The sequence below is a fragment of the Poeciliopsis prolifica genome, unplaced genomic scaffold (genome assembly GCF_027474105.1).
Source record: "Poeciliopsis prolifica strain line A6 unplaced genomic scaffold, Auburn_PproV2 SCAFFOLD017, whole genome shotgun sequence".
Taxonomy (NCBI): Eukaryota; Metazoa; Chordata; class Actinopteri; order Cyprinodontiformes; family Poeciliidae; genus Poeciliopsis; species Poeciliopsis prolifica.
The window spans coordinates 5,208,527-5,233,261 of record NW_026562392.1 but is presented as its reverse complement, the minus strand read 5'-3'; the positions used below and the strand labels follow the sequence as shown (position 1 = coordinate 5,233,261).

General features: G+C 40.3%; 1 protein-coding gene across 2 annotated transcripts in view; it reads right to left on the bottom strand.

Annotated features, from left to right (window-relative positions):
• Positions 1–22,764, bottom strand: part of LOC129367682 (DEP domain-containing protein 1B-like) — a 29,736-nt gene extending 6,972 nt beyond the window's left edge. The window contains exons 1-11 of one of the 2 annotated variants that reach the window (XM_055042291.1): positions 22,599–22,764; positions 20,239–20,504; positions 19,798–19,942; positions 19,363–19,490; positions 19,137–19,267; positions 18,995–19,042; positions 18,681–18,821; positions 18,426–18,592; positions 17,499–17,675; positions 15,163–15,345; positions 11,862–14,004 (exon numbers count right to left, since the gene is read on the bottom strand). In XM_055042291.1, the coding sequence (XP_054898266.1) occupies positions 13,840–14,004; positions 15,163–15,345; positions 17,499–17,675; positions 18,426–18,592; positions 18,681–18,821; positions 18,995–19,042; positions 19,137–19,267; positions 19,363–19,490; positions 19,798–19,942; positions 20,239–20,504; positions 22,599–22,646 (1,599 nt within the window). In that variant the 5' untranslated portion in view covers positions 22,647–22,764 and the 3' untranslated portion in view covers positions 11,862–13,839. Of the gene's footprint in view, positions 1–11,861; positions 14,005–15,162; positions 15,346–17,498; positions 17,676–18,425; positions 18,593–18,680; positions 18,822–18,994; positions 19,043–19,136; positions 19,268–19,362; positions 19,491–19,797; positions 19,943–20,238; positions 20,505–22,598 lie in introns of those variants that run through there. The other variant, XM_055042292.1, reaches the window with a different exon arrangement.
• Positions 22,765–24,735: the final 1,971 nt, after the last annotated feature.

The window sequence follows — 24,735 nt, the reverse complement described above, 5'->3', positions numbered from 1 at the left end:
CTGAAGGTGTTTAGTGTCAAACGGAAGAAGATCGTCGCATTTTCTTTGGCCGCGCTCCGAAGCATCGCTAGGTGGGCGCCGTGAGGGGGGGAGCTGGCACTGCAGGTCCGTCATGACCTATGAACTGCTCCGTCACGTCGTCTGTCATTGAACCGGGGGATCTATGAGATTTATGAGCAGTTGGGTTTTTTGGGGAGGAGCGGGGGGTTTCTGACTGGTGAGGTGAGTTTCGACAGACTTATCACTGTCCATTATCTTAAGTGTGACCACTTGCCTTCTGGCACACTTCTAAAAAGAAAAATCCAAATTAAACAGCAATAAATTTTACGCCTCCCCTCTAAATCTACCTCTGGGATACGCAGGATGAGGGAGGGTACCTTCATCGTACACTGCAACCTTGACTGGGACCATGGTTTCTGCTTGAGCTCAGAAATAAAATTCCTTAAGAGAATAATTTAGACGCCATCTCCTGGTACTACAGTGAAAGGTATTGTGTGGTGTGTTGTATAGTGTTAACGTCGCGTTGACAGCGGTCAATAGATAAAACCTTGAGTTTATGGTGTCTTTTTCAAATATTCTCCAGGTCTGAAGGAAATAATGCTTTAACACTTCAGGGATTCTGCTTGCTGTGCGTGAGCAATCGCACGCTCAAGTCACAATGAAGGAGACGACGGATAGGATCACGACCAAAGGAAGTCACTTCATCTAAAGAAACGCGAAGAGAAAAGGTGTGCCGTTTTTTCCGTTGTTGAGAGTTTATCTTTCAGTGGCGCCAAGGATACCAAAAAGGCATTGGTATTCTGACGAGAAATAACTTTATTCTCTCAGGTTCTTTCATCCTCTAAGCCTCATTCTGCGAGCCCCTCACTCCTGAGAGGCTGTGGTGAAAACTGCATTATCTCTGAATGGAATAATATCGCTCAGCCGAGTCAAAACAGCATGAAAAGACATAAAAGCTCATCCACGAGGACCAAGCTGCCTGCCTGCACATCGAGGAGACGAGTATCCGTGCGACTTGATTAGCATGCTGCAGCTTTCGTCGCAGTGATTAAACCTCTCTCTGTTTGAAGTTTGATGATTAAATGAATGTTTGTTTGGGGTGCAATCCAACGAACCTCAGCGTCATTGCCAGCCAGGCCCTGTTGACGCTTTGAATATTGTTTTGTAATCTAAACCTACGCCCAATACTTCTCCACAACCTTCCATCACAGAACCGCTCTGTGTATTCTGAGATAAAAATCACACATATTTAGAGTCTACTGATCAGGTAATCTTCGAATGCACGAGGCTACACCGCACTTTCAGGGTAAAAGAGTAAAAAGGAGATGAAAACAAACACAAAAACACACGTATGTGGAACAAACTGAAAAACTGTTTGTTCCACTGTTGGTTTTGGGCAGAACAGTGTAACGGTTGTTTACTGCGTTAACTAGTAGCAAGACATGTATGTATTGCAGAGGTGATACATTGGTATTGATTTGATATCACCTACATTCAGGGCCTGTACTGATACCTACTATATATATATATATATTTATATATATATATAAAAATTCCCTTCTCACCCACCGTGGGTGGTTCTTATCCTCTGAGCTCGGGTCCTCTACCAGAGGCCTGGGAGCTTGAGGGTTCTGCGCAGTATCTTGGCTGTGCCAAAGATTGCACATTTCTGGACTGAGATGTCTGATGTTGTTCCTGGGATCTGTTGTAGCCACTGCTCCAGTTTGGGGGTTACTGCCCCGAGGGCCCCGATGACCACAGGCACCACTGTGGTCTTCACCTTCCAGGCCCTCTCCAGTTCTTCCCTGAGGCCCTGGTATTTCTCCAGTTTCTCGTGCTCCTTTTTTCTGATGTTGCAATCACTTGGTATTGCTACATCTACCACAACGGCTTTCCTCTGATGTTTATCCACTACGACAATGTCTGGTTGGTTCGCCATTACCATTTTGTCTGTCTGGATCTGGAAGTCCCACAGGATCTTAGCTCTGGTGTTCTCTACCACCTTTGGGGGTGTTTCCCACTTTGATCTTGGGGTTTCCAGTCCATATTCTGCACAGATGTTTCTGTACACTATGCCTGCCACTTGGTTATGTCGCTCCATGTACGCTTTCCCTGCCAGTATCTTGCACCCTGCTATGATGTGCTGGACTGTCTCAGGGGCCTCCTTGCACAACCTACACCTTGGGTCTTGTCTGGTGTGGTAGATCTGGGCCTCTATTGCTCTGTGTTTAGGGCCTGTTCCTGGGCGGCCAGGATGAGGGCCTCTGTGCTGTCCTTGAGTCCAGCTTTTTACAGCCATTGGTAGGATTTACTGATATCAGACACTTGGGTTATTTGCTGTTGGTACATCCCATGTAGGGGCTTGTCCTCCCATATATATATATATATATATATATATATATATATATATATATATATATATATATATATATATATCACTGTTGCCTTGCAGAAAGAAGGTCTTGGGTTTGATTCCCGGCCCGGAATCTTTCTGCACGGACCTTGGATGTTCTCCCTGTGCATGCATGGGTTTTTTCTGGTTCCTCCCCTAGGTGTGAGTGTGTGTGTGTGCATGGTTGTTTGTCCTGTCTGTCTCTGTGTCAAGCCCAAACCAGCAACTAATACTAATCGATTCTTTAGTTCGATCTGCCCAGCTCCAATGGATGGATGGATCATTTTCCTTCTACTATTTTGTGTTGGTTCATCACATAAATCCTCATCAGTATCTGCCGAAGTTCGCCATTGTTCTGCAACAGACTGTGAGAAACTCAAGTGGTACGAATGATTTAAAAAAAACGTTGAAAGAATTGACTTGCATGCTGTCTGGAAAATGCTAAACGAAAGTGTGTCAAAGACTCCTGCTGTCTCACAGAGGTTGTTTCAGATGGTCAGCCTGGGAAAAGAAATAAGTCAATATTGGAAAATTTGACCGTACTAAGTATATATCGCAAATAACGTTCCGATTTGAGGCCTGTCATCTTGCTGACAAGTTTTATAAATATCTCCTCTGGCTGAAAGTTCACTGCAGATCACTTGGTATGTGAGTGTGGATTGCTCCCACAGAAGCACTTTCGTCCTGCGAACACTGTCAGTTATTCGTCACTGCTGTGTACCTCGGTGGGAGAAAACTGCTACAGAGAGCGGAGCCCAGATTTGCTGCCTGAGCTCCTGGTCGGATGTCATTATTACACGGGATAAAGTGAAGCAGACCTCACCCAGAGGGAAATGGACAAGAAACAAAAAGCCTGCGATTCGAAAAAGCTTCCAGGCAGATTTGGCGCATGTCTAAGAAGAATTTTAAAAAAGCATAGTGCGAAAATAATATAAAGGATTCATAAGTATCCTTTCATTAAAAACTCATAAACTGCTTTTTACCAGACAGAAACACTAAGTAATACAGAAAGTGAATAATACCCCAATTTCTTTCTTCTAGAGGGAAAAATTATTTCTAATTTTGCGATGACACCTCGAGCTCAGCACAAAGGCTTCATCCACTCCATCCCACAAGAGGAAGAGAGCGGGGAAATAAAGAGAAAAAGAAACACTCTCTGTGCAAGTGACAGAAAAAAACACAGCCCTCTTTCACTCGCTCACCCAAAAACAAAGATGTTGCTCACCCTGCGGAGGTACAGACAGTGCAGGCCCATTTCTCCTGAATTGGCTGTTACCTAATTGACATTGATGGAGAGTGAGGTTGGTCCAGAATGAGCCAGGTGCAGATGTGATATCAAAACCAGGGACCACATTGAAAAGTTTGTCCATTAGGGGGGAAGAAAAGGGGAGTGCAGAGGTACGACTAATTTCTGTCATGTATACCGCAATCTCTGTATGTGCTGTCACTGATGCTTCCTGTCGCTGTCGACCGTTTTACATTTCAAATGAACCACTTCTGGACCATGGATTGAACGGGTGTTTTCACATCTGATTGTCCGGTTCACTCGGTACGACTGGGCACCAAAGCCGCAACATTTGTTATATTTTCTGCTGGGGCATTTCGCTTTCACACTGCACTGTGACAATCGATCCAAACTAGTTGAGAAACCTGAACCTCCCCTCGCCTGTGGTGGCACCAAAAACTTCTGACCTCCTACGAAGACATGAGTGCAATTGTCTTCTTCACAAAATGTAAGCAAAAATGGAGTCACATTAGTTTTGGAATTGTGACTCCATTTGATGCGACTTTTTTCCTCCAACTACCGTATTTTCCGGACTATAAGTCACAGTTTTTTTTTCATTGTTTGGCTGGGGATGCAACTTACACTCTGGAGCGACTTATAGTCCTGAAAATACGGTATGCAGCAGAAGCTAATGCTTACTATGTTCAACATTTACACTTGTGATTATGTCAATCTGGCAGGCCACTTTAAATTGAGTGTGAATTGTTATTGACAAACAATACGCTCTACGTAAAAATCCGCGAATAGATGGACTTTCTGACAGTAATTTGAAGCTGTGTTGCAGAAGAAGATCTGCAAATCTGAGAATCCAGATGTGTCCAGGCGGGGGATCCACTAAAATTTTAAAAGTAAAGGTCACTTGTTTTGACATGGATTGTAGAATTTATACGGCATCTTTCTGGTATCCTTAATGTCAGACATTATTCACCTCACCCAGGGTGCTGAGTCAAACGGATAATCCGACTATTCAACAAATCGCATTCAGAATCAGTTCAACCAGAGCAGCAGATTTTAAAGTGTGTCTTTATTTAACTTGTTTATCTCTGTGATAAGCGGGAGATTTGTCCAGGATGCACCCTGCCCCCTCTTGCCTCTTCAATAAAGGCACAAACTCGATGCCATGACCCTGGAAAACCTTAAGCGCGTGTAGAAATGCAAATGAACCATTTCCATTAGCATTTGTTGAACTGGGACGTTTTTGAGAAATGTTCAAGATTAATAAACATAAGATTACAAAATTCAACAGATGACCTTTAGCCTGTAGAGGTTCGTGTCGGCCGCAGGAAGCGAAGTTGAAGAGAAAAAAAAAATCTGCCTAAGATAAATAACCTTGGCAAGGATGCAGAGCTCTAAAGATTAACATGAATCATCAGGGCATATTTATGCACAGAATTGAATTATTTCCTTTGTGTTGTTCCAAAAATCTAGCCTATATATTCAGCTTCCTCTTTTTTGTTGTCAGTTTAACCTTGGATGTATTTTTTTTAAAGTTACTATATTTTTTTTTGTTTTGTTTTGTTCTTTTACACGGTGAGATGTTATGTTACATGTAGATATTCTAAATCGGGTTACTCGTTGTGCCACTGATTAATACACACGATTAACTGCAACTTTGGCCACTTTTTGTTGGTCTGTCACATTAAAATCCTTTGAAATGTTTGCGTTTGTAATGTGACAAAATATTCAAGGCGTATGAATACTTTTGCAAGCCACTGCATTTCTTGCCTTGTTTTTTGTAAGACTTAATCAAATGAGTTTTAACATCAAAGATGACCCTTTTTTTAAAAAATCACGATTCAGTTGTTCATTTGAAAAAAGAACAAACAAAAAAAAAAACAACGCTTTCTATACTGACCTGGTTGGTCTTGTGTGAAAAAAGTTACAATTGGGTGTCCCTCACTTGGCAGCAACTGCTGTAATAAATGGTATTCAGGCTTTTATATTTGAATTGTCTCTGTTCTTTGGAAGATTTCTTTAATTCAACCAAATTGAAAGTTTCATAAACATTAGCAGCCAGATTAAGGTTGTGCTCCAGCATCTCAGTCCATTCTCTCCAGACTTCGTCTGGGCCGTTACAAAACCTCCATTTATTTTCGTCAGCCAGCAAAGCAGCATGGTGGCCTTGTCTCTCCTGTATAATCCAAGTGCCCTTTGAGCTGAAGGTCACACGGTGATGGCCTGACATTCTTCTTCAGCTTTTATTCCTCAGAGGAAAACAGAATTCACGAATCCATCAGTCAGCAAAATCGCCCGGGCTCCGAAGCAGCGAAGCCGCCGCAGATCGCATTACAACCACAGCGTGCTTTGTCTGAACGGCCGCTTTAGTTTGATGTAGAGCGTGAGCGGACGTGCGCCACCCAAAACGTTTTGCAGGCGTTCCAAATTCCTTCAATGAAGTGCATCAACGTTCCGCTCCGGGAGCCCAAATTTGCACCAGTCTTAAAATGCGGTTGAGTTGCAAGTCTCGCAAATTTAACCCAAAGGCTTCCCTTTTGGACAGCACTGCTTTAAGTCAACTTGGTTCACATTTCGTCTTCAGGACGCCATTGCAACAGCGCTTCTTTATTATAACATTGACAACCATTCTTAGTAGCATTAGAAGGAGAGGTCGTTGATAAATGATCAGCAGACTCGCAGTTCGACCAGGTGTCTGCCGATTGTTGCTGCCGCTAGTCTGGAGGAGCTGAGTGGAAAGAGGCGCTCTGCAAGATCAAGCGTTTAGGCATCCTCTTATGGCCTCCACAGGCGATTCAAGGATTCCTCAAACATCCAAGAAAGAATCAAATCAACACTCCAGGTTTGTTTTTGATAAGGGAATAACTTTATAACATGGTATGAAGCTAAAAAATAAAACATGTAGCACTCCCACCAAGACTTTTATTTGATAGTAAGAGAAGTTGTGAAATGCAACTATTGTTGCCGCGAGCAGCGGTAGTAAATCCATAAATCCTAATGCATCATATTAGTCTCAGCCATGAAAAATATTTCCACACTTGACAATAAGACAACTTATACGTTCTTTTTATTTTCGCCCAACTTCCCTGTGTTGCTTCGAGGTCGCCATGATCCAGCGAGACGCGGGCTAGGCACAACCCTCGCAGAGTGAAAACCCAATTACCGCCGCAACACATCTGTTCCCAGAAAAGCATTAGGGTGACAGCGTGGTCTTTCCCAACTGGAGAGCGTGGTCTCAGTCACAGAGACACGCTACCGAAAAATGTTTCCCGGGCACACCCAGCCTTGATAGCTTCATAGCAAGTCCGAGTGCAGAGCAGAAAGAAACCATTTAAATGTGTTTTTCTCTCCTCGCACAATCAAAAATTCATTTCCTGTCGCAAATCAAGAGGCAACTGTGTGCCAAAAGAGAGAAAATAAAAACGTGCTTGAGCATCATTGGACACACTGGGATATTTTTTTAAATGATAATTATTCAGTAATTGTTAATAGTAAATTTAAAAAAATCCAAGATTAGAGAATTGACTCAAAAAGGACTTGTGAAACGAGTGGCAGCCATTCAAAACGCCTCATTAGTTGTTGTCGAGTGTGTTCGAGTCAGTTTGCCAGAAGATTGCCTCTCGGTGCCGTTTAAGGAACAAATGTGCTGAGTGGATCCGAACACAACTCCGGGCAGGATCTGAAGCCGGTGTGAGAGTCTTGATATCTGAAGGCAAACAGCCTGCTCTGTATTCGGGTCGGGCCTTGCAGCCATGGCTACAAAGGCTCAAGAGGTCCTTGATGATGGAGTTAATTCCCACTCCTTCACTCCACTGCTGAGAAATCAGCTAATTCCCCATCCGCCCCGAACGGTCACTTTCACTACCGTCTGTGCACAAGTAGGACCGAATATTAATCCACAGATAAAGCCTGAGGAATAATGGAGACAAAAGACCAGGTAGCAATATTCATTAGTCACTGCATCGTCTTATAAGACGATGGCTTCCAAAAAGTTGTTAGTTTCCAGTATTGCATCTTAAACTGCTACCAGCCGTCATCATTCGCCGGAAAGCAAAGGTAATTCAAGCTCCCGTTGTTCATTAGGTTTGCAAAACATGTCCAGAAGCAGAGCCACGTCATCTGAAACTCTCGTCTTATGTTATTTGTCAAAAAATAAATAAATACAAATTGTCGAGTTTGACAAATTTCAACAAGAAGTTGGTCTCCCCAGGATGACCCTTAGACCTTCCAGATTATCAGACCGGTCGATGTAAGAGCTTCGGACCCAAACATGATGAAGAGGCAAGACGCACGTCTTAATGGAGACAACCAGAGGGGTTCATCAGTGAGTGAGCTCTCCTTCAGAGGATCCGACTGCTTTCTGATTAATAACCGAAGCACATTCCCCTCCAATCACGTTCAACCGAGTTCACCGTAAATGCATGCAAATTAGGGAGGATGATTATTAAGTTTCATATAGACCCAGGGGTCTCAGACTCGCGGCCCGGGGGCCAAGTGCGGCCCGCAGGACAATATTTTGTGGCCCGCACCTTAATATGAAAGTATAATATTAGTGTGGCCCGCGGAGAAAGTGGACTTCCGAGGGGCCAATCAGCCAGCTCCCGCGCGCCGTACCTTGTCGGGCTAGGCTAAGCTACACCAGCTTCGTGCACTTCACGCTTGCAACAACAGCACGGCGTGTGATGAACAGCCAGACAGCAGTCGCCTTTGCGCTTGCCATCTATCGTACTTTCTACCACAAATGTCATGATCGAGCGCAAAAAGAACGGCGACTGTTAGCGGGCTGTTTATCGTCTATGCTGCTGTTACAGATAGAAGCGTGTGACAGAGCACCTGTAGCTGCCATGACATCAGCTACCGGAGCTCAGTGAGCTCCCGACCGGCGCCTCTCGCTCTGGCTCGAGAGCGCGGCAGAGCGCGCTCCCAGTGAAGGCGCGCTCTGTCACAAAGCGGAAATTACGTGTTTGCGTTAAGACGTTCTCTGGGCGCAATTAGCTAGCTAAATACTTGTTTGAAACGTGAAACAAGAGCGCCACTGAGCGGAATCAATTAGATTTTGTCATACCCCAGTCATGTCTTTATCAAAGCCTGCAGTGAAGAGAAAGGTTGGTGACGAGCACAGACAATTTCAAGAAAAGTGGGAGATGCAGTATTTCTTTGTTGAGCACAGGGGCATCCCCACATGTCTTATTTGCACAGAGAAAGTTGCAGTGCACAAAAAGAATACAACGTTAAACGCCATTATTCAACTAAACATGCTGAGGAATGTGCAAAATACCAGGGGGATGAGAGAGCCAAGCGGGTTGCCAGTCTTAAAGCATGTCTACTGAGGCAACAAGATTTCTTCAAGAAAGCAACCAAAGAGAATATTGCAGCAGTCGAAGCTAGCTACATGGTTAGTGAGATGATTGCTAAGGCAGGGAAACCATTCACAGAAGGCGAGTTTATTTAAAAAGTGCATATTACAGGCTGCAAGTATTGTCTGTCCGGAAAAGAAAAGTCAGTTTAGCAACATGAGCCTTTCTGCCAACACTGTGGCAGAGCGCATTTCTGACCTGTCAAGTGACATTTATCATCAACTGTGTGAGAAAGCAAAATGTTTTTGATGCATACTCAGTCGCTCTTGACGAGCACAGACATAACAGACACTGCTCAGCTCACAATTTATGTCCGTGGTGTTGATAGCAATTTTGAAGTGACAGAGGAGCTGCTCACAGTAATTCCAATGCATGGCCAGACCACCGCTATTGAGATATTTCGTCAGCTTTGTGATGCCATTGAGAATGCCGGTTTGTCATGGAAGAAGTTTGTTGGAATAACAACTGACGGCGCGCCATCAATGACAGGGAGGAAAAATGGACTGGTGGCACTTGTTCAAAGAAAACTGGAAGAGGAGGGTGTAGAGGAGGCCATTGCTCTGCACTGCATTATCCATCAGCAGGCCCTTTGCAGCAAATGCCTGAGGTGTGACAATGTGATGTCTGTTGTTGTGAATTGCGTCAACCAAATCAGATCCAGGGGCTTAAAGCACAGGAGGTTCCGTGCTTTTTTAGAGGAAATGGAGTCAGAATATGAAGATGTGCTCTATTTCACCGAGGTACGTTGGCTCAGTAGGGGAAATGTCTTGAAAAGATTTTTTGAGTTGAGAGAAGAAGTAAAAGCCTTCATGGAGAAGGATGGGAAGGCTGTTCCTGAGTTGAGATCACAAATGGCTCATGGACTTAGCTTTTCTTGTTGACATCACACATGAGCTGAATGTACTGAACAAGAAGTTACAAGGCCAGGGGCAGCTCGTCAGCGCTGCCTATGACAACGTGAGAGCATTCTCCACAAAACTTGTGTTATGGAAAGCCCAGCTCTCTCATACAAACCTTTGCCATTTCCCAGCATGCAAGGCACTTGTGGATGCAGGCACACCATTCAGTGGTGAGAAATATGTTGATGCTATTTTGAAGCTACAGAAGGAATTTGATCACAGATTTGCAGACTTCAAGACGCACAGAGCCACTTTTCAAATTTTTGCGGACCCCTTTACCTTTGATGTGCAAGATGCCCCACCTATGCTTCAAATGGAGCTCATTGACCTGCAATGCAACTCTGACCTCAAAGCCAAGTTCAGGGAGATGAGTGGAAAAGCAGACAAGCATGGGCAATTTTTGAGGGAATTGCCCCCCAACTTCCCTGAGCTTTCCCGAATGTTCAAGCGGACTATGTGCCTTTTTGGCAGCACATATTTGTGTGAAAGTTCTTCTCCACCTTGAACTTCAATAAGTCCAAGTACAGGTCCAGACTTAGTGATGATCATCTTCAAGCCATACTGAGGGTCTCAACTGCTTCCTCTCTCAAGCCAAATGTGGTTCAGATTTGTGAGAGAAGCGCTGTCAAGTCTCTGGCAGCAAGGAGTAGGCAACAGAAGCCATGTTCAGAAGAACCGTTCATGATTTTCACTCAATGTTCCATTCACGTTCAGGACACTTCATGTTCAGAAGAAATCATTAAAACTGTTAATGACATTTGAGGACTTTTTTTAACTTGTTTTTTGTGGAATCCCTTATGCGGCCCACCCTCACCCAGACTCTGCCTCCAGCGGCCCCAGGTAAATTGAGTTTGAGACCCCTGATATAGACAGAATGGAGGCACGTCAACAGTATCAAGACTTGAATCTTATTAGTCAGTTGCCATTAACTGTATTTCTAAGTATGTAGTTTGAATCAGACAGATTATTTCCACTATTTGATGTCAAACAAAAACAAAAGACTTGAACCATTAAGCTGTTGATTCGCTGACCGAACATGCATCAAGATCAAATATTTTATCTAATTATGAGAATAGTCACAAAAACAAATTTCACCGTTTCCTCCGAGCCAACGAGGAATGAAAAATCAATCCTCTGATACCATCTGGAAGACGGCTAAAGTTCAAAACTTATTCCATGGCTGCGGTGTGAAATCCTCACATCACTGGTTGTCGTCTGATACCAATTCCCACGTATCTATTGGTTTCTGAAAACTTTAAGAAAAAATGAAATTTGGAACTTCAGGTTTCACATTTGTCATCATTAGATGTTTGTACAATTTTTATATCACTAACAAAGAGAGAAGTTTTGTTTTTTGTGTGTGAATACACCTTTTTAAGCAAGGTTTTGTGTGTGTGTGTGGTTTCAGAAACTGAGTCTGACAGGACAAAGCCCCTTTTCTACACAAAGTAGTGTTTTGAATTAAATATACTCTTACTTTTCTAGAGCTCCTGGCTACTCTACCCACCTCTGGTAGCATGCGATTACATACTATCAAATCATTTGCTATATTTATAAATCCATAAATTCTGTAGCAGTGACAGTATCAGAGTTTTCCTGTTATGTTAAAAACAAATTTTTTCAGCAGCCCGGTTTCACTGGAGAGTCAATTTATATCTCAGTTCCTCCATTGAGACAAAATCAAATTCACAACAATGCTTTTGTTTCTGGTAATCCCAGCGAGAACCCTGCATTTTAAATTTACAAACGGCGTGTCTGTAAACAAGACAATAAATAAGAGTTCACATTGATGTACTTCTTTTTTTTTTTATCTGCTGTATCACCAGATCGTTAAAAATCTATTATCACTCAATTGCAGCAAATTTATTCTGAGCATCAGCAACACATTAACTCAGCTCATCAGAACAGAAACCGATGGTGTCCTGGGGTACAGTTTGCTTCGTAAACAATAACATTCAAAATAAACACAGCGGTGTAGTACAAAACAGTGGCGTCTTTTTATTAGGAAAATTAGAAATGAAAATGACTTTCCTCCAGTGTTTCCTTTTACCACGCTGAGCAGCAAGTCAGGTGTAACAGCTATTCCAGCATTGAAAATGAGGAAAATCCACATACTGACATTTCAAGTCTCAAATTATGTGAAGGGAAAATTGATTGACATGGGAGGACAAGCAGATATTAAATTAAATTGGTAGCTACGTTTAAGATCACGAGAGAAGAAAGTAAATGAAATAAGTACCACATAAGGAAGCGAGACATGTACGCAAAACAAAAAGCATCACATAAAAACATGATCTGAGGTCTAGACAGTGCAGTTATACAAAAACACATCAGAAAGAAATGTTGCACATTAATATAAAATCAATACATCTAGACAGTCTAAGTTTGTTTAGAAAGTGGTCGCTAAAGTACCAGTCAGCTTTTAATCCATTCATAATTCTATTCTGAGAGAGCAGTTCTACAGAACCATTTGATATGTTCATTTACAGCAGGTCAGTTATTACATTATTAAAAATTAGTAAACAATTAAGCTGCCTAAATTCAAGATTGTTATCATTACAGCAAAACATGGACATTTCTGCCCCTAACTTGATCCACCGAGTTACAAATGCATCACAAATATCTGGTATGTAACAGAAAATCATCTTTTTGAACATTTAGGAATTCACATGATCAAATGAGATGGCATAATCTACACACAAAACTTGTCAATACTTTTAAAACTTTTGTCTCAGTAAGTTCTTTTTTTTTTTAAAGCATAAATTCAAAATACTTATTTTAATATGACTAATAACTCCAGTGTTATTACATCAATTATGTCATTTCAAGTTTTTGGGAAAAAAAAAATTAAAAAAACTTCTCAAAAGGGCAAATATCACTATTCCATCATTCTTTTCTTTTAGCATCAAATAAGCAAATCATATAAACCTTACCATGTGTAAAAATAGCGTGAAGTCTCCTTTAATACCTAAGCAACATCTTATGTAATGTTAGACAGGCGTAATGAGTTTAGGTCATGCCATTGATGCTGATTTTGACATCAGCATCAATTTACTGCAGTTAAATTTTATTGAGGAAAAAAAAAGTTAGGCAGCTAAGCTAACCTAACTTAGCTGGTAGGTTAAGTTGCAGAAACCCTATTTTAGTTTAAACATAAACTGATGGAATCTGATCTAGTCGGCAACCTTATAAAATAGTTTTAAATGTTCTGTTTACACTGCATTTTCTTCTCGTCAGTCAGAAAACTTAAACAAAACCTGTAGATCATATGATAAGAGAAATTTGATTCTGAATCAAATTAGGAGCCTAAAATTCAAAATTGCTAGACACAGGAAGAGTTGCATCTCTACTTTTAAATGCTTGGGTATGTTGCTTGTCTACTAGGTCTCCAACACATGGCTTCAAGGGAACATCTGACTTTGTTCTCTTAACTGGACAAATAGTTAAATCATTCCTTACTCTATGAATTTATATCAAAACTTAAGAGTTTTCCATTTCTACTATTACCTGAGATTGCTTTTGTGATATGCATCAATGCCAGAGTTTAACATTTTGAACACAATGTTGCCCCATACATATTTTGCCTTGACTTGGACAATGAAAATTTTAACAAAGCCATTCAGAGCTTAAACCTAATCATAAAAGTTGTAGAAAACATGATATGTGCCCTTAGGAAAAAGATCTGTTCACCCTCCCACATGATAAGTGCAAGTGTTCATTTGCCAAAATAGATTATGTGGAAAGGCAAAAATCCCATAATTATTAACATTGACTAAATTTGCCTTTGTGCCACAGAAACCAACTTGATCGTTAAAACTATATTTGTTGATAAAATGTAGCACAACTGTGTCCAGTCCACCCACAGCTAAAGCTACAATTGTAGTGTTTTGTGGTTAAATGAGGTTGAGATGGGTTTTGGAGGCTGAAGCAGAAAGTATCGGTAGTGGCAGCTCATGCCCTAAAACTCCAGCTTCTCTGGAAAGGCTGGAATGGTTTCTTGAGGTTGAAAAGCACGAGGTGAGGCTTGAGCCGCGGGGCTTTCTCAGGAATGACGGCAGCTTTACTTTCCTCAGTGGGAAATCGTTTTTGGTACACCTCTGGGTAAGACTTCTGGAACTGAAAGGGGAAGAAATGTAATTTGTCATCGAGTAGGATGTCAAAGAATCTTTGTAAATCACACCCAGAGTCTCGGCAGAATTTTGATTGTTCGTTGTAGTTGTTGATGATTTAACAGAAATTCAAAGACAAGATTTTCCTTTTCAGAGAATGCATTTTGCCTGGAGCAGAACAGAAACACTACTTTCTATCGGAAACAAACACTGGCTTAGAGTCTAATAAAGTGTATATGGTGTGTTTTATCAAGGTTCAGGACAAAATTGACTCACATTTTGAAGAAAGCATCCACAGAGGGCTGTGAACCCCGCTTGAAAAGTTGATTTTAACGTTTTCTTAATCTGTATCGATGTAGTCACCCCTGCAGTCAGCACTATCCATTTATTACCCTTATCGCCCTGGACAAATGTTAGCACCAGGGGTGAACAGAGCCAACTGGTCCTGTTGCACAAAATTTTCTGGAACTGAAAAATTCAGTCATCACTGAAAGGAAAGGTGTTGACCTTATTGGATATCTGAGGGGAAATGCCCTCTCCCTCCTGAACTCGATAAGAAATGACTTGCATGATAAAGGTAGAAAGATACAGAAAATAAAGAGAGATTCATAAACACGGTTCATGAATGACAGAGAACATTTTGCATTTTCCCCCCCTTAGGAATACTCTGTCAAATATGCAAATGCATTCAAGACATTTTCAACTATTTCTTCAATAGCTGTTGCATTTGATTGTATTAATGGTTATTACATAGATTACACCAATCAACTGCTCTACAGACTGATTGCAGTTATTAAAAGAAAGAAAAAAATTACGTCTCCCCAAGCGCCATGGCCGACCCACTAGAGGAAACACTGGCAGGAAAATGCATACAAATGATTTATTATACTCCCATTTGGCTTTATGATAGTTAAGGTCATCCAACAACAATCCAAATTACGTGCACACTTTCTTATTGCAGTTTCTCTTTATTATCGCTGGCTAGAGTTCAACTCTTGAGGATGGATCTCTAAAATGTCTTTGATATAGCATAAAGTTAATTAGGTCGGATTTTCTGCAGAAGACAGACCATGCAGTAATTTCCGTGATATGCATGTGGAGGAGTTCTACATCCTTCTAGCTTATTGTCTTGAGATTTATTTATTTTTTCTGTGTATGTTCATACCTGTTTGAGTCTTTTCCTCTTGTCCTTTGCAGGGAGTTCTTGGTCTGCGATCAGACCTTCCAGCAGCTGCTGCAGGGGGATCTGTGTTCCTATAACTTTCTGCTCCTCGCAGTCTACTCTCTTGATCTGTTTGCAGAAAGCCGGTGAGGCACTGAAATCCGTATCGGAGCCTGCATATTTGATCTGACGGAAGACAGAAAATGAAATATAAATGAAATAAAATTCTCTGCTAGTTTTTAATTGGACTATCAGAGGGTGCGGTTATGCTCGACAGCTGAAACAAAACGAGGCTCTATGTCTCATCTATTGGTTCATTTAATATTTTTTTTTAAAAAGTGCACATTAAAATTTTATACAGCGTGTCACCAAGACAAAGGATTTAATTCTCAAGACGCATTCAATTCAGTAATATTTTATGAATCCTAAAGGGAGATTAAATGATGGATGCAACTCATGGTATGGAATTTTTTGAGTTGCTGTTGGCAGAAAGAACCGCTGTAGCAGTCTTTGTTACAGTGATTCTAAAGACACCTCTGACTGCAGACAGTCTTCGGAAGACAAAAACAGAGCCATGAGTTAACTTTTGTTCTGACTCAATATAGCGACCCTATTATGAGTCTGTAATAAGCCTGAAGACGAGCCATCCTCTGAAGACCTCTGCACTGCGTAGTAGCTACTGGACCATGAATAATTACTGATACTCCGGTGTGCAATTAGGTTTAAAATGTTCTTGAGCTCCCTGACAAACAACAGGATGGTGCTCAGAGGCTTTCTGTCTCTTTTAATTAGCTCTACAAGCTGCCTCCAGGGACTTAGTTTGGTTTTACCTACTGAATCAAGCAATGTTATCTACGCTTCTAAATAACTTCCAGCGAAAAAAAAGAAGAAAATCATATGCAATACTTCATCCAGAGTGAGGTTTCAAAGCCCTACTATTCATCATCATTAATAGATAAAAGTCAAACATGAATGAATACAAATTGTCAATGCTCTGCTTTCTTGATTCCCTGTGCTCTTGGAATAGTATTGATGTGCAGAGGAATTGAACAAAACTCTTTAGAGGACCAAACTTTGTGACAATGCACCTGTTAAGGAGCAAATGAATGATACTTTAGCATAAAGTACTGTGTGCTGTGTTTACATGTTGCAGAAAGCAAACACTTTTCAGGCATGATGCAGGTTTTCATACCACACATATACCTTCATAATTACAACAACCTTCTCATATATGTAACTTTACCACTACCTGCTCCAACTCTGATTCCTATTCATAAACATTTTGAAAAAAAAATAACATACAGCCTAGATGCGTCTGAACGGATTAGAAAAAAACAAAAAAAAACAGATGGCCTTGAATTATTTGGAGTACATTTTGAGGAAAACAATAGGGCCTATTTTTCTGTAAAAATATGGGACATCACAGTTGAATATTTTATACTTGGAAACAGATTGATCAGTGGAACTACTATGAATTTACCGTATTTTCCGGACGAAAAGTCACAGTTTTTTTTCATAGTTTGGCCAGGGGTGTGACTTATACTCCTGAGCGACTTGTGTGTGGAAATTAACGCGTTATTATATCATATTGAATGTAATTTTCACACTACAACGTAAGAGGGCGCTCTAGGCCTGTTATTCTACCTTTGGAGTTAGCAGAGTTGTTTCCAAGCAACACAGAGGATGAAGATTTTATTGCGTTTAGTGATTTGGAGACATGGATGGTTTGGAAAACTTGTTAGCCTGTTATTTGTGCTAGTTTTCTGAATAATTCTTAATGTTATTAAGAGTTAATAATAAAATTAATAACTCTCTCAGTTCGTTGTTTGTCATGTAACGGTAGCATACCGTACAATTATTCAGCCTGTTGTTGCCTCTATTCTATTTTTATTGCCTTTCGAGATGATGTGTCTATTTTTGGTGTTGGATTTTATGAAATAAATTTCCCTCAAAACTGCAATTTATACTCCAGTGCGAGTTATATATGTATTTTTCTTTATTATTATGCATTTTATGGCTGGTGAGACTTTTACTCCGGAGCAACTTATAGTCTGGAAAATACGGTAATCAATTTTTACACCACTCTTTTTTAGCTCTGATTCACAACTCAATAACTGACTGAATCTAATCTAAATAGTAATAAAAAATACATGTTTTGCACTAAGTTTGTGTCTTCTGGTATGCAAATTGTAATAGAATTAATTGGGGAAAAAAAACCTCAGTGAGCTCAGTCAGATATTTAATGGAAAAACAACAACAAAAAAAATGCAGAACCCAGTGAATTGAAGTTGGCTCATAACTTCAGTTTCATGTTTCCGTTCGGTTTAAACATGACTAACCTGAGCTCTTTTCAAGTGTGACAGATGCTCCTCGACCTGGCAGCGCAGCTTGGCATTCACTTGGAAGATCGCGCTGTGGTGCTCCATCATGAAGGTCACCAGTTTGGTTGCAAGCAACTCGTCCAAGTCCATGTCATCGGGGGAGCCCAGGACGCAGTGAGAGAACATCTGCACCATCTGCACACGGATCACAGAGGAACATGAAATGGGCACCAACTTCATTATCAACACAATTACTGTAGCATATGGACCAACGAAATGAACGACCCATCTTGGGCAGCTATCCCTAAGATGAACAAGTTAGTTTCCTAACTGACAGCAAGATTGGATTTTTAATACAGGACATAACTCTATAAGTTCTGATATTGTCAGCAGCATAGAATACTGCCTGAAGCATATTGATGGCTGACATAGGTAAGTGCTTTCTCTGCGACTTGTTAGCTTAGCCTAATATTAATAATATCAAGCCTGTATGTATAATTTTGACCTAGGTTTGGACAATAAATCAATAACAATTTATATCGCAAAAGACATGCGATCAATATCAATAGATAAAACATCTGAAGGAAAATTAAATGTATGGAACATTCACTGGGCTGCAATCCAGAAACATACAGCATTCTGGGAACGTGTACTGCATTATCAATCAACAGTGAAAAAAAGCATCAAACAAATGACTAAAATTATAACAAAAATCTTGCCATGTGTGATAGAAGGCAAACTTTTGAATAGAACTGTAAAAATATAATACCTTGATGGGACTAGGTTCTCAAAAGGTCGGAATGAGAACTTGACTTACCGTTGCAAGCTTTTCATAAATATCACCACACATGTTCTGCAACACTGACTTGTGGAACATATTGCGAGCTCAGTGAAACAGAAAGTCTGTATGGTTATACATAGAGATTAAACTGAGGGAAGTTGTACCAGCGTGCGGGTACCAATAGTGTCATTCAGAGGAGGCAGGCGGGAATTGTGGCAGACGCGGGCCATGAGGCGCAGTAAAAGCTGGAGCCGTCTGCGGTTTGGTGGCGGCAGCAGCAGGCAGCTGTCTTGAAGAGCCTCGATGGCTTTATCCTGCTCCTGTAGCAGACCTGCGAACATGGAAAGAGACGAGTTCGGCTCTCTGAGGGGGGCGAAGACTGCATAAGGTATAGAAAGTGAACAATGTGAATAACTCACTGAGGATGTTGACGAAGACCTCGTAAAAATGGAACGTCAGCAAGGGCTCTTTTAGTCTCTGATAATAATCTGCTACGGTCCTCAGAACATCTCTCTCAAACCCTGGGTACAGCGGCTGTTTGGCGTCGTTGCCTTCAGGCCCTGGCGGAAAAAGTCCAAGAAAGGTTAGCAACATTTTATTTGAAAGTCATTTGTTTGATAAGACTGACATGACATGTGGCATAACACCTGTCATGAATGTGAAGGAGTACTTTTTGAATGTTGTCATGAATCGCTGCATTTCAAGTACCAACTTTGCACTGAAAGATACTTACAGTTTGCAAGGCATTTCATTGCTGAGATCACCCAATATGGCATGTCCTCTGGAAATGCAAAAATAGGGGTCTTTAATAACCATAAGAATAAATAAAACGGTGCATTTTAATCAAATGAAAAAAGAATCGTCCAGCATCATACCAGCTTTGTTTTCCAGTACAACTATGCCTGTTTTATTAACATTGAAGATATTGACAACAATGTCTTTCCCATTCACAGAGGCTGGGTTTAAAATTCCATCCAAAGTCTTCAGGCCCAGAACTCTCTGCAAACTAAAGGAACAACACTCTAAAGTTAGCATTAAAAAGCGAGACAACAAAAGAAACACAAACACGAATAACGCAAGTCATGTGAAATGAAAACATACTGTGTGATAGTCATCGATTTCCAGATGTGGTCCACTTGTTTGGAAGTTACTTCCCTCCTACGTATGAGCTTGCATTCATGAACATCTCCAATAGCAACACTGTGTCTTTTATTCCACAAGTCTGAAGTCTTGTAAATGAATCCGTAAAAAAGGGAAAAGAAGATTAACGCCAAGCGAGACAGCAATCCAGTAAATCAATCTGATGATGAAATATTTACACGACAGAGAGGACAGTAATGAATGCATTCTTTTAGAAATCCATTCAAATAAAAACAAAAGAGTCCCACTCCGTATTTGGCGGTGCCAAAACATCCAAAACAAGCAGAATTATTTATCTTTTTTTTTCTCTGTATGTACAGGAAATAAAAAGTCGAAGAAAGCATCCATCTCGATGAAGCCACAGAAAGGAAGGAAACGTTGGTGGCCTTTTCTCACCAGTACTGCAGATTTCTGAGGTGCAACATTTTCTTTCTGAGGCAGTTCCTCGAAGTCATCCCAGCGGATGAGCCTGGGCAGGTCGCTGTCGTCTCTCCATGACGGCCTTGTTGGAAGAGACTTGAGCGGAGACGTTGTGGGGAACCTGAAAGAGAAAGATGACAGCACCTAAACCGGGACGAAGGTAAAAACACAATAGTGTGAAGTTTGATTTCGGAAGCAAGACCCAGGGAAGAGCAAAACGATATTTGTATCAGATTAAAATCAAATCAGAAATACATTTCTGGTGATGTGGACAGTTTACCAAAATAAAATAAATGAATGAATGAATTATTGAGATGCACCTGTATGTACAGCACTATTAAGGAAGTAGTCGTCATACAAATCTTTTGTCTGCCAAGTGAAATTTCCCGCATTTTCAAAATCCCATGCCTTCGTTACCTGTACAGATGGCTGTTGTCTTCAAAGTCCTCTGTCCCATGGCGTCCTTTGACATCTTCAATGACATGGGCTTTAAAGAACTTCCTGAGCAGCTGCAGAGTCTGGTAACGTGTTACCTCGGGCCCAAAGTTGTAGTTGTTTCGGAGCAGCTCATGAAGGTAATCCACTGCCTCCGAACCGGTGAAAGTGCAGTCGTAGCAGCGAAAGTTCGCCCAGTGCCTTCGTAAGGGCATGCCTCCACGAAAAAGTTTAATGGTTTCATTCCACTGCATTAGAGAAACACAGAAGGTGTTTGTTCTTTTTAAAACAACAACAACAAAAAAAGAAAATCTGCTCAGATGTCTACAGAGTGGTTATTAGAAGTCAAACATCAAATATTTTCCCATAAGAAATTATTTTATAACAAGAAATTAGATTCGGTCGTTCCAGGAAGGCTTCGAGCGTTCAATTAGCAAATCTGAATTATTTTGCATTGGAAAAGTAGCTGATGGTTGCTATAGTTTCAATCACTATAGATGGCACCTCAGAAATACATTACAATGTAGTCAGAAATATTCCGTCATCTTCAAATGAAAACACCCCTTTTAAGTCTCTCTTGCTATTCAAACAAGTTCTTCACAGGACATGAAGATCAGCTATATAATCACAACATTTGCATATTTGAGTGTTTTAGTCCTTCAACTCCCAATGGAGTTAATTGAATGATTGGGAGAAAAGAACAAAGTCAATCAGATTCAGAGCAGACAGACTCAGCTCACCTCAGCAAGTGCTAAATGTTATAAAAGTATACAAATGAAGATAAATTAAAATTCTTAACACTGGCCTTGGGAAAAATTAACAGAATCGCTGAAAAAAAAAAAGCTATAAAAGTCGGTATCTGCTATACAGAAGGGAAAAACTACAGGAGAGGTCTCCTTTTTAAAAAGATAGAGAATTTCTGAGCAGATTCTATAATGCTTGAAATAAATAGTCCTGTTGAAATAATAGCAAAAGAACACAATTTTTCCAGATTCTGTTTCACAGTCTTTCTCCTGTGTTTAATGGGGTCACAGTCCCAACGCCAAGGACTTTTCAATAGACCTGCACAGCTAATATTGTTACTTGAGTGTTTCCCTACTCAGCAGTCACAGCGTCTGCTGCGTGGGAAGATTTTCCATTGCATGGGATGGAGAAATTGAATTACAATATATTTTTATCTTGGCATATTCCTCAGCCTTTAATATTGAACGACACAATACAATTACAATTAGAATCAATCCTCGTGGATTGCTCTGGTCAGATGTTGATATAAAACCAGCATGGGGCATAAATGGTTTTAATAAGGTTGTATTCCAGGGTCAAGTGAGTTACAACATACAATTTAATATGTTTTTAAAATGTGAACCAGGAATTTACTCTGAATTAAAAGTGAGTTTCTGTGATTTTTTTTATTTTTACATTTTGTCAAATCTGCCTGAATAAAGATTTAAAACTTCTGATCCAATGAGGTTACACATGCAGCATTTATATAAATGTATGCTCTGTTGTTCCATTAGTATTTTCATTGATACTTTAATTAAGCAGAAATGTTACACCAAGAAAGGTTACACTCAGACATGTTGGCAAATTTTAAGATGCTGTATATTTACTATTAATACTATGGCTGTACAGAAAACTTTTCAATGAAAGAACGAATGTAAGAAATCTCTCTACTTTCTTTTCATATACACTATTCTGTCTGGGCTGCATGCTTGCACAGTGGCCATATATCTATCTAGATCAAATTCTTGTATGTTGTATTAATAGTCCATCTTGGACTATTAAAAGCTTTATGCAAACTTTTAACCAAAAAAACACTGTTTGTTATCAGCAGTTACACTAGCGCAAAGTACTAAGTCACAATATGAGTACATTATGTATCATGGTTCTCTTTCAATGGCGATATTGATCGTTTAGGTGTCAATAAATTTAATTTTAATGTATAGTTTAGTTAGAGGTCAGGGGTGCAGAGTGGCCGTATTATAAAGAGATGCTAACAAAACATCTGACAATCACAAGGAAAAGACTTAGCCAATTATTATATTATTATTATTATACTTTATTCAACAGACTCGTGGTCCACAAGTTACACAACAACCAAGAACAGCCAAGAAACGTTGCCTTGAGTAACTGAAATTTACCAGCTTGAATCGCCTCTGTCACAATAGGCTTGTGTTTTCTAAAAGCGAAACTATAATACATGTAGATAAATGACCTTTTGGATGGAAACCTTGACCAGAAAATGCGTTTTGTTTAGCATGAACACGGTAAAGTTGAAGCTGACGGTTAATGTCAGCGGCGTCTTTCCCACCTCACGTCACCCAGACGAGCGAGAAACTCACCAGCTTCGTGGCCCGGTACGGCCCGGGTCCGACGACTTGGCCCTCCATGCCCTCACAGACACACGAGCGAAAACATGAAGCTACAAAGTGTTTAACAAAAAATTGTCCCAAAAACGGCGACAGGAAAGAGAGCCGGGGGCGACCTAAACAGAGGCGTTGCTGCCAACTTTGAATCTGGTGCGTCACTCGGATACGGCAACGTGACTGGACGGCGAACTCGTCACGTGACCTGCACGGTAATACCCGAAGATTTACGAGACAGACCGCTGGATTAACACGGGCATATTTTTAAGAAAAAGAGACTGCTCACTCAGTTTTAGGTTTTAATGTCTTAAATTGCCTGAATTTAACGTTTGTGAGCGCAACTGTCTCTTTGAGTGGGTACAACAGCAACACACACATTTAAAAGTCAATTTATTACAGGTTGATTGCAGATAATTTCTGATTGGATAGAAGTTGAAAACAGTAAAATAACACTGCTTTTTCCCCAGGTCTATTGCTGTTAATGCTTCAGGTTCTGTCAATATTAAAAGTAATTATAAATATTTATAAAATCATCACTCATATTTTTATGAGTGATGTGATCACAATCAAAGCGCAAATTGTACCTAGACATTTTAAACTATCCTATGGTTATGCAAAGACGGCAAGCTGCTGGTATGGTTTTTTAATTCAAATAACCTTTTTTTTTTATCAAAGATTATATGCACAAACAAGGAATTTGACTTTGACTTTCAAGTGCTCATAGTGTACAGACGCTGAGCACAATAATAAGCTTTCAAAATAACAATGACTGCTTTCAGGAGGGGAAAACGGCATGTGTCTGCAGAGGTGATCTTCAAATCAGACGTAAATATTCGAAAGTGGCTCAAAGCTACTCAAAAGATGTGCAATACCTATAAACTTCTTTAAAAGAGAAACCCTTGAGACAGCTGAAGAGCTGTGTTCTCCACAGGTTTTTTAACATCACACTAACTCTTGCATATGTAGATTATTTTCTTTACTCTGTAAAATCCAAAGACCTAAAATCGATCCATTAATTTTCTTTTCATTTTGCACTGCTGAAATAAACAATCACAATTGTCAAATATTTCAACATGTCAAAATAAAATAAATCTTTGGCAGCCTGGCTTACGCGGTGAACAAAATTGTGCATGCCACAATGACATGGCACAATGGCATTAGACGTGCCGTAAGGTGATGTCATTTTCTATGATGTCATGTCTTAAAGCAATTAAACTTCTAATGCAAAGCTCCAATAAGACTCATATTGAAAGTCCATTGAAAGTGTCAACTTTGCTTCGTCACCGTCAATGACACTTCACGGCAACATTCATAAACATTCATGAAGATTTCTTCGTGTTCAAGATAAGTGTTATGTCATGTTTATGATGGTGTCATGTCAGTCTTATGCACGTCCCTTCAAGTAAAGCGTCACCGGCAGGGATATTTGATTCCTCTATGAATATTTTTTCCAAAAAGAAATTGTACAAAATTGATGTTTTTTAGTACTCTGCTGCTTAAAAACTCAATGCAAGGGCTTGAAAACCTAAAACGAATTTAAGAAACAGACAGTTCTGTGCTACGAAAAACACTTTTATTAGTCCTTTAACATCTGCTGAGTTGTGTCACCCAGGGTATGATATGCACAGGCTCCACTGATGCTAAGTAGATAAACTTAAATGAGCCTCATTGAGTTGATCTCCTCATTTCGCACTAATGAAGGCCTTACAGCACTCACACTAATAAAGGGGAATAGTAAAGTATACAGAGAAGCAGGAACTCATAATAATCTCTGACCCTCAAAGAAAGTGACTAATTATAAACAGGGTAAAGAGAGAAAAAAAAAAGAAAGTAGAAGGACTAACCATTTAAGTTTTACCAGACTTAAAACGTTGGAATCACATTTTGCCTCTTACATGTGTCAAACTCAAGGCCAGAGGGCCGAATCCAGCCCTCCGTAGCTTTTTATGTGGCTCTCCAGATTCTAGACTAAACATTAAGAACGCTTAAATATTATGCTAGCAATCAAATCGATGTAGTTTTTATCTGCTTGCAGCCAAATTACATCAGCCAGTCTCTCCAGTTTCCTGAGAATTACTGAGGAAATTCATGTAAAATCATCAAATTGCTCCAC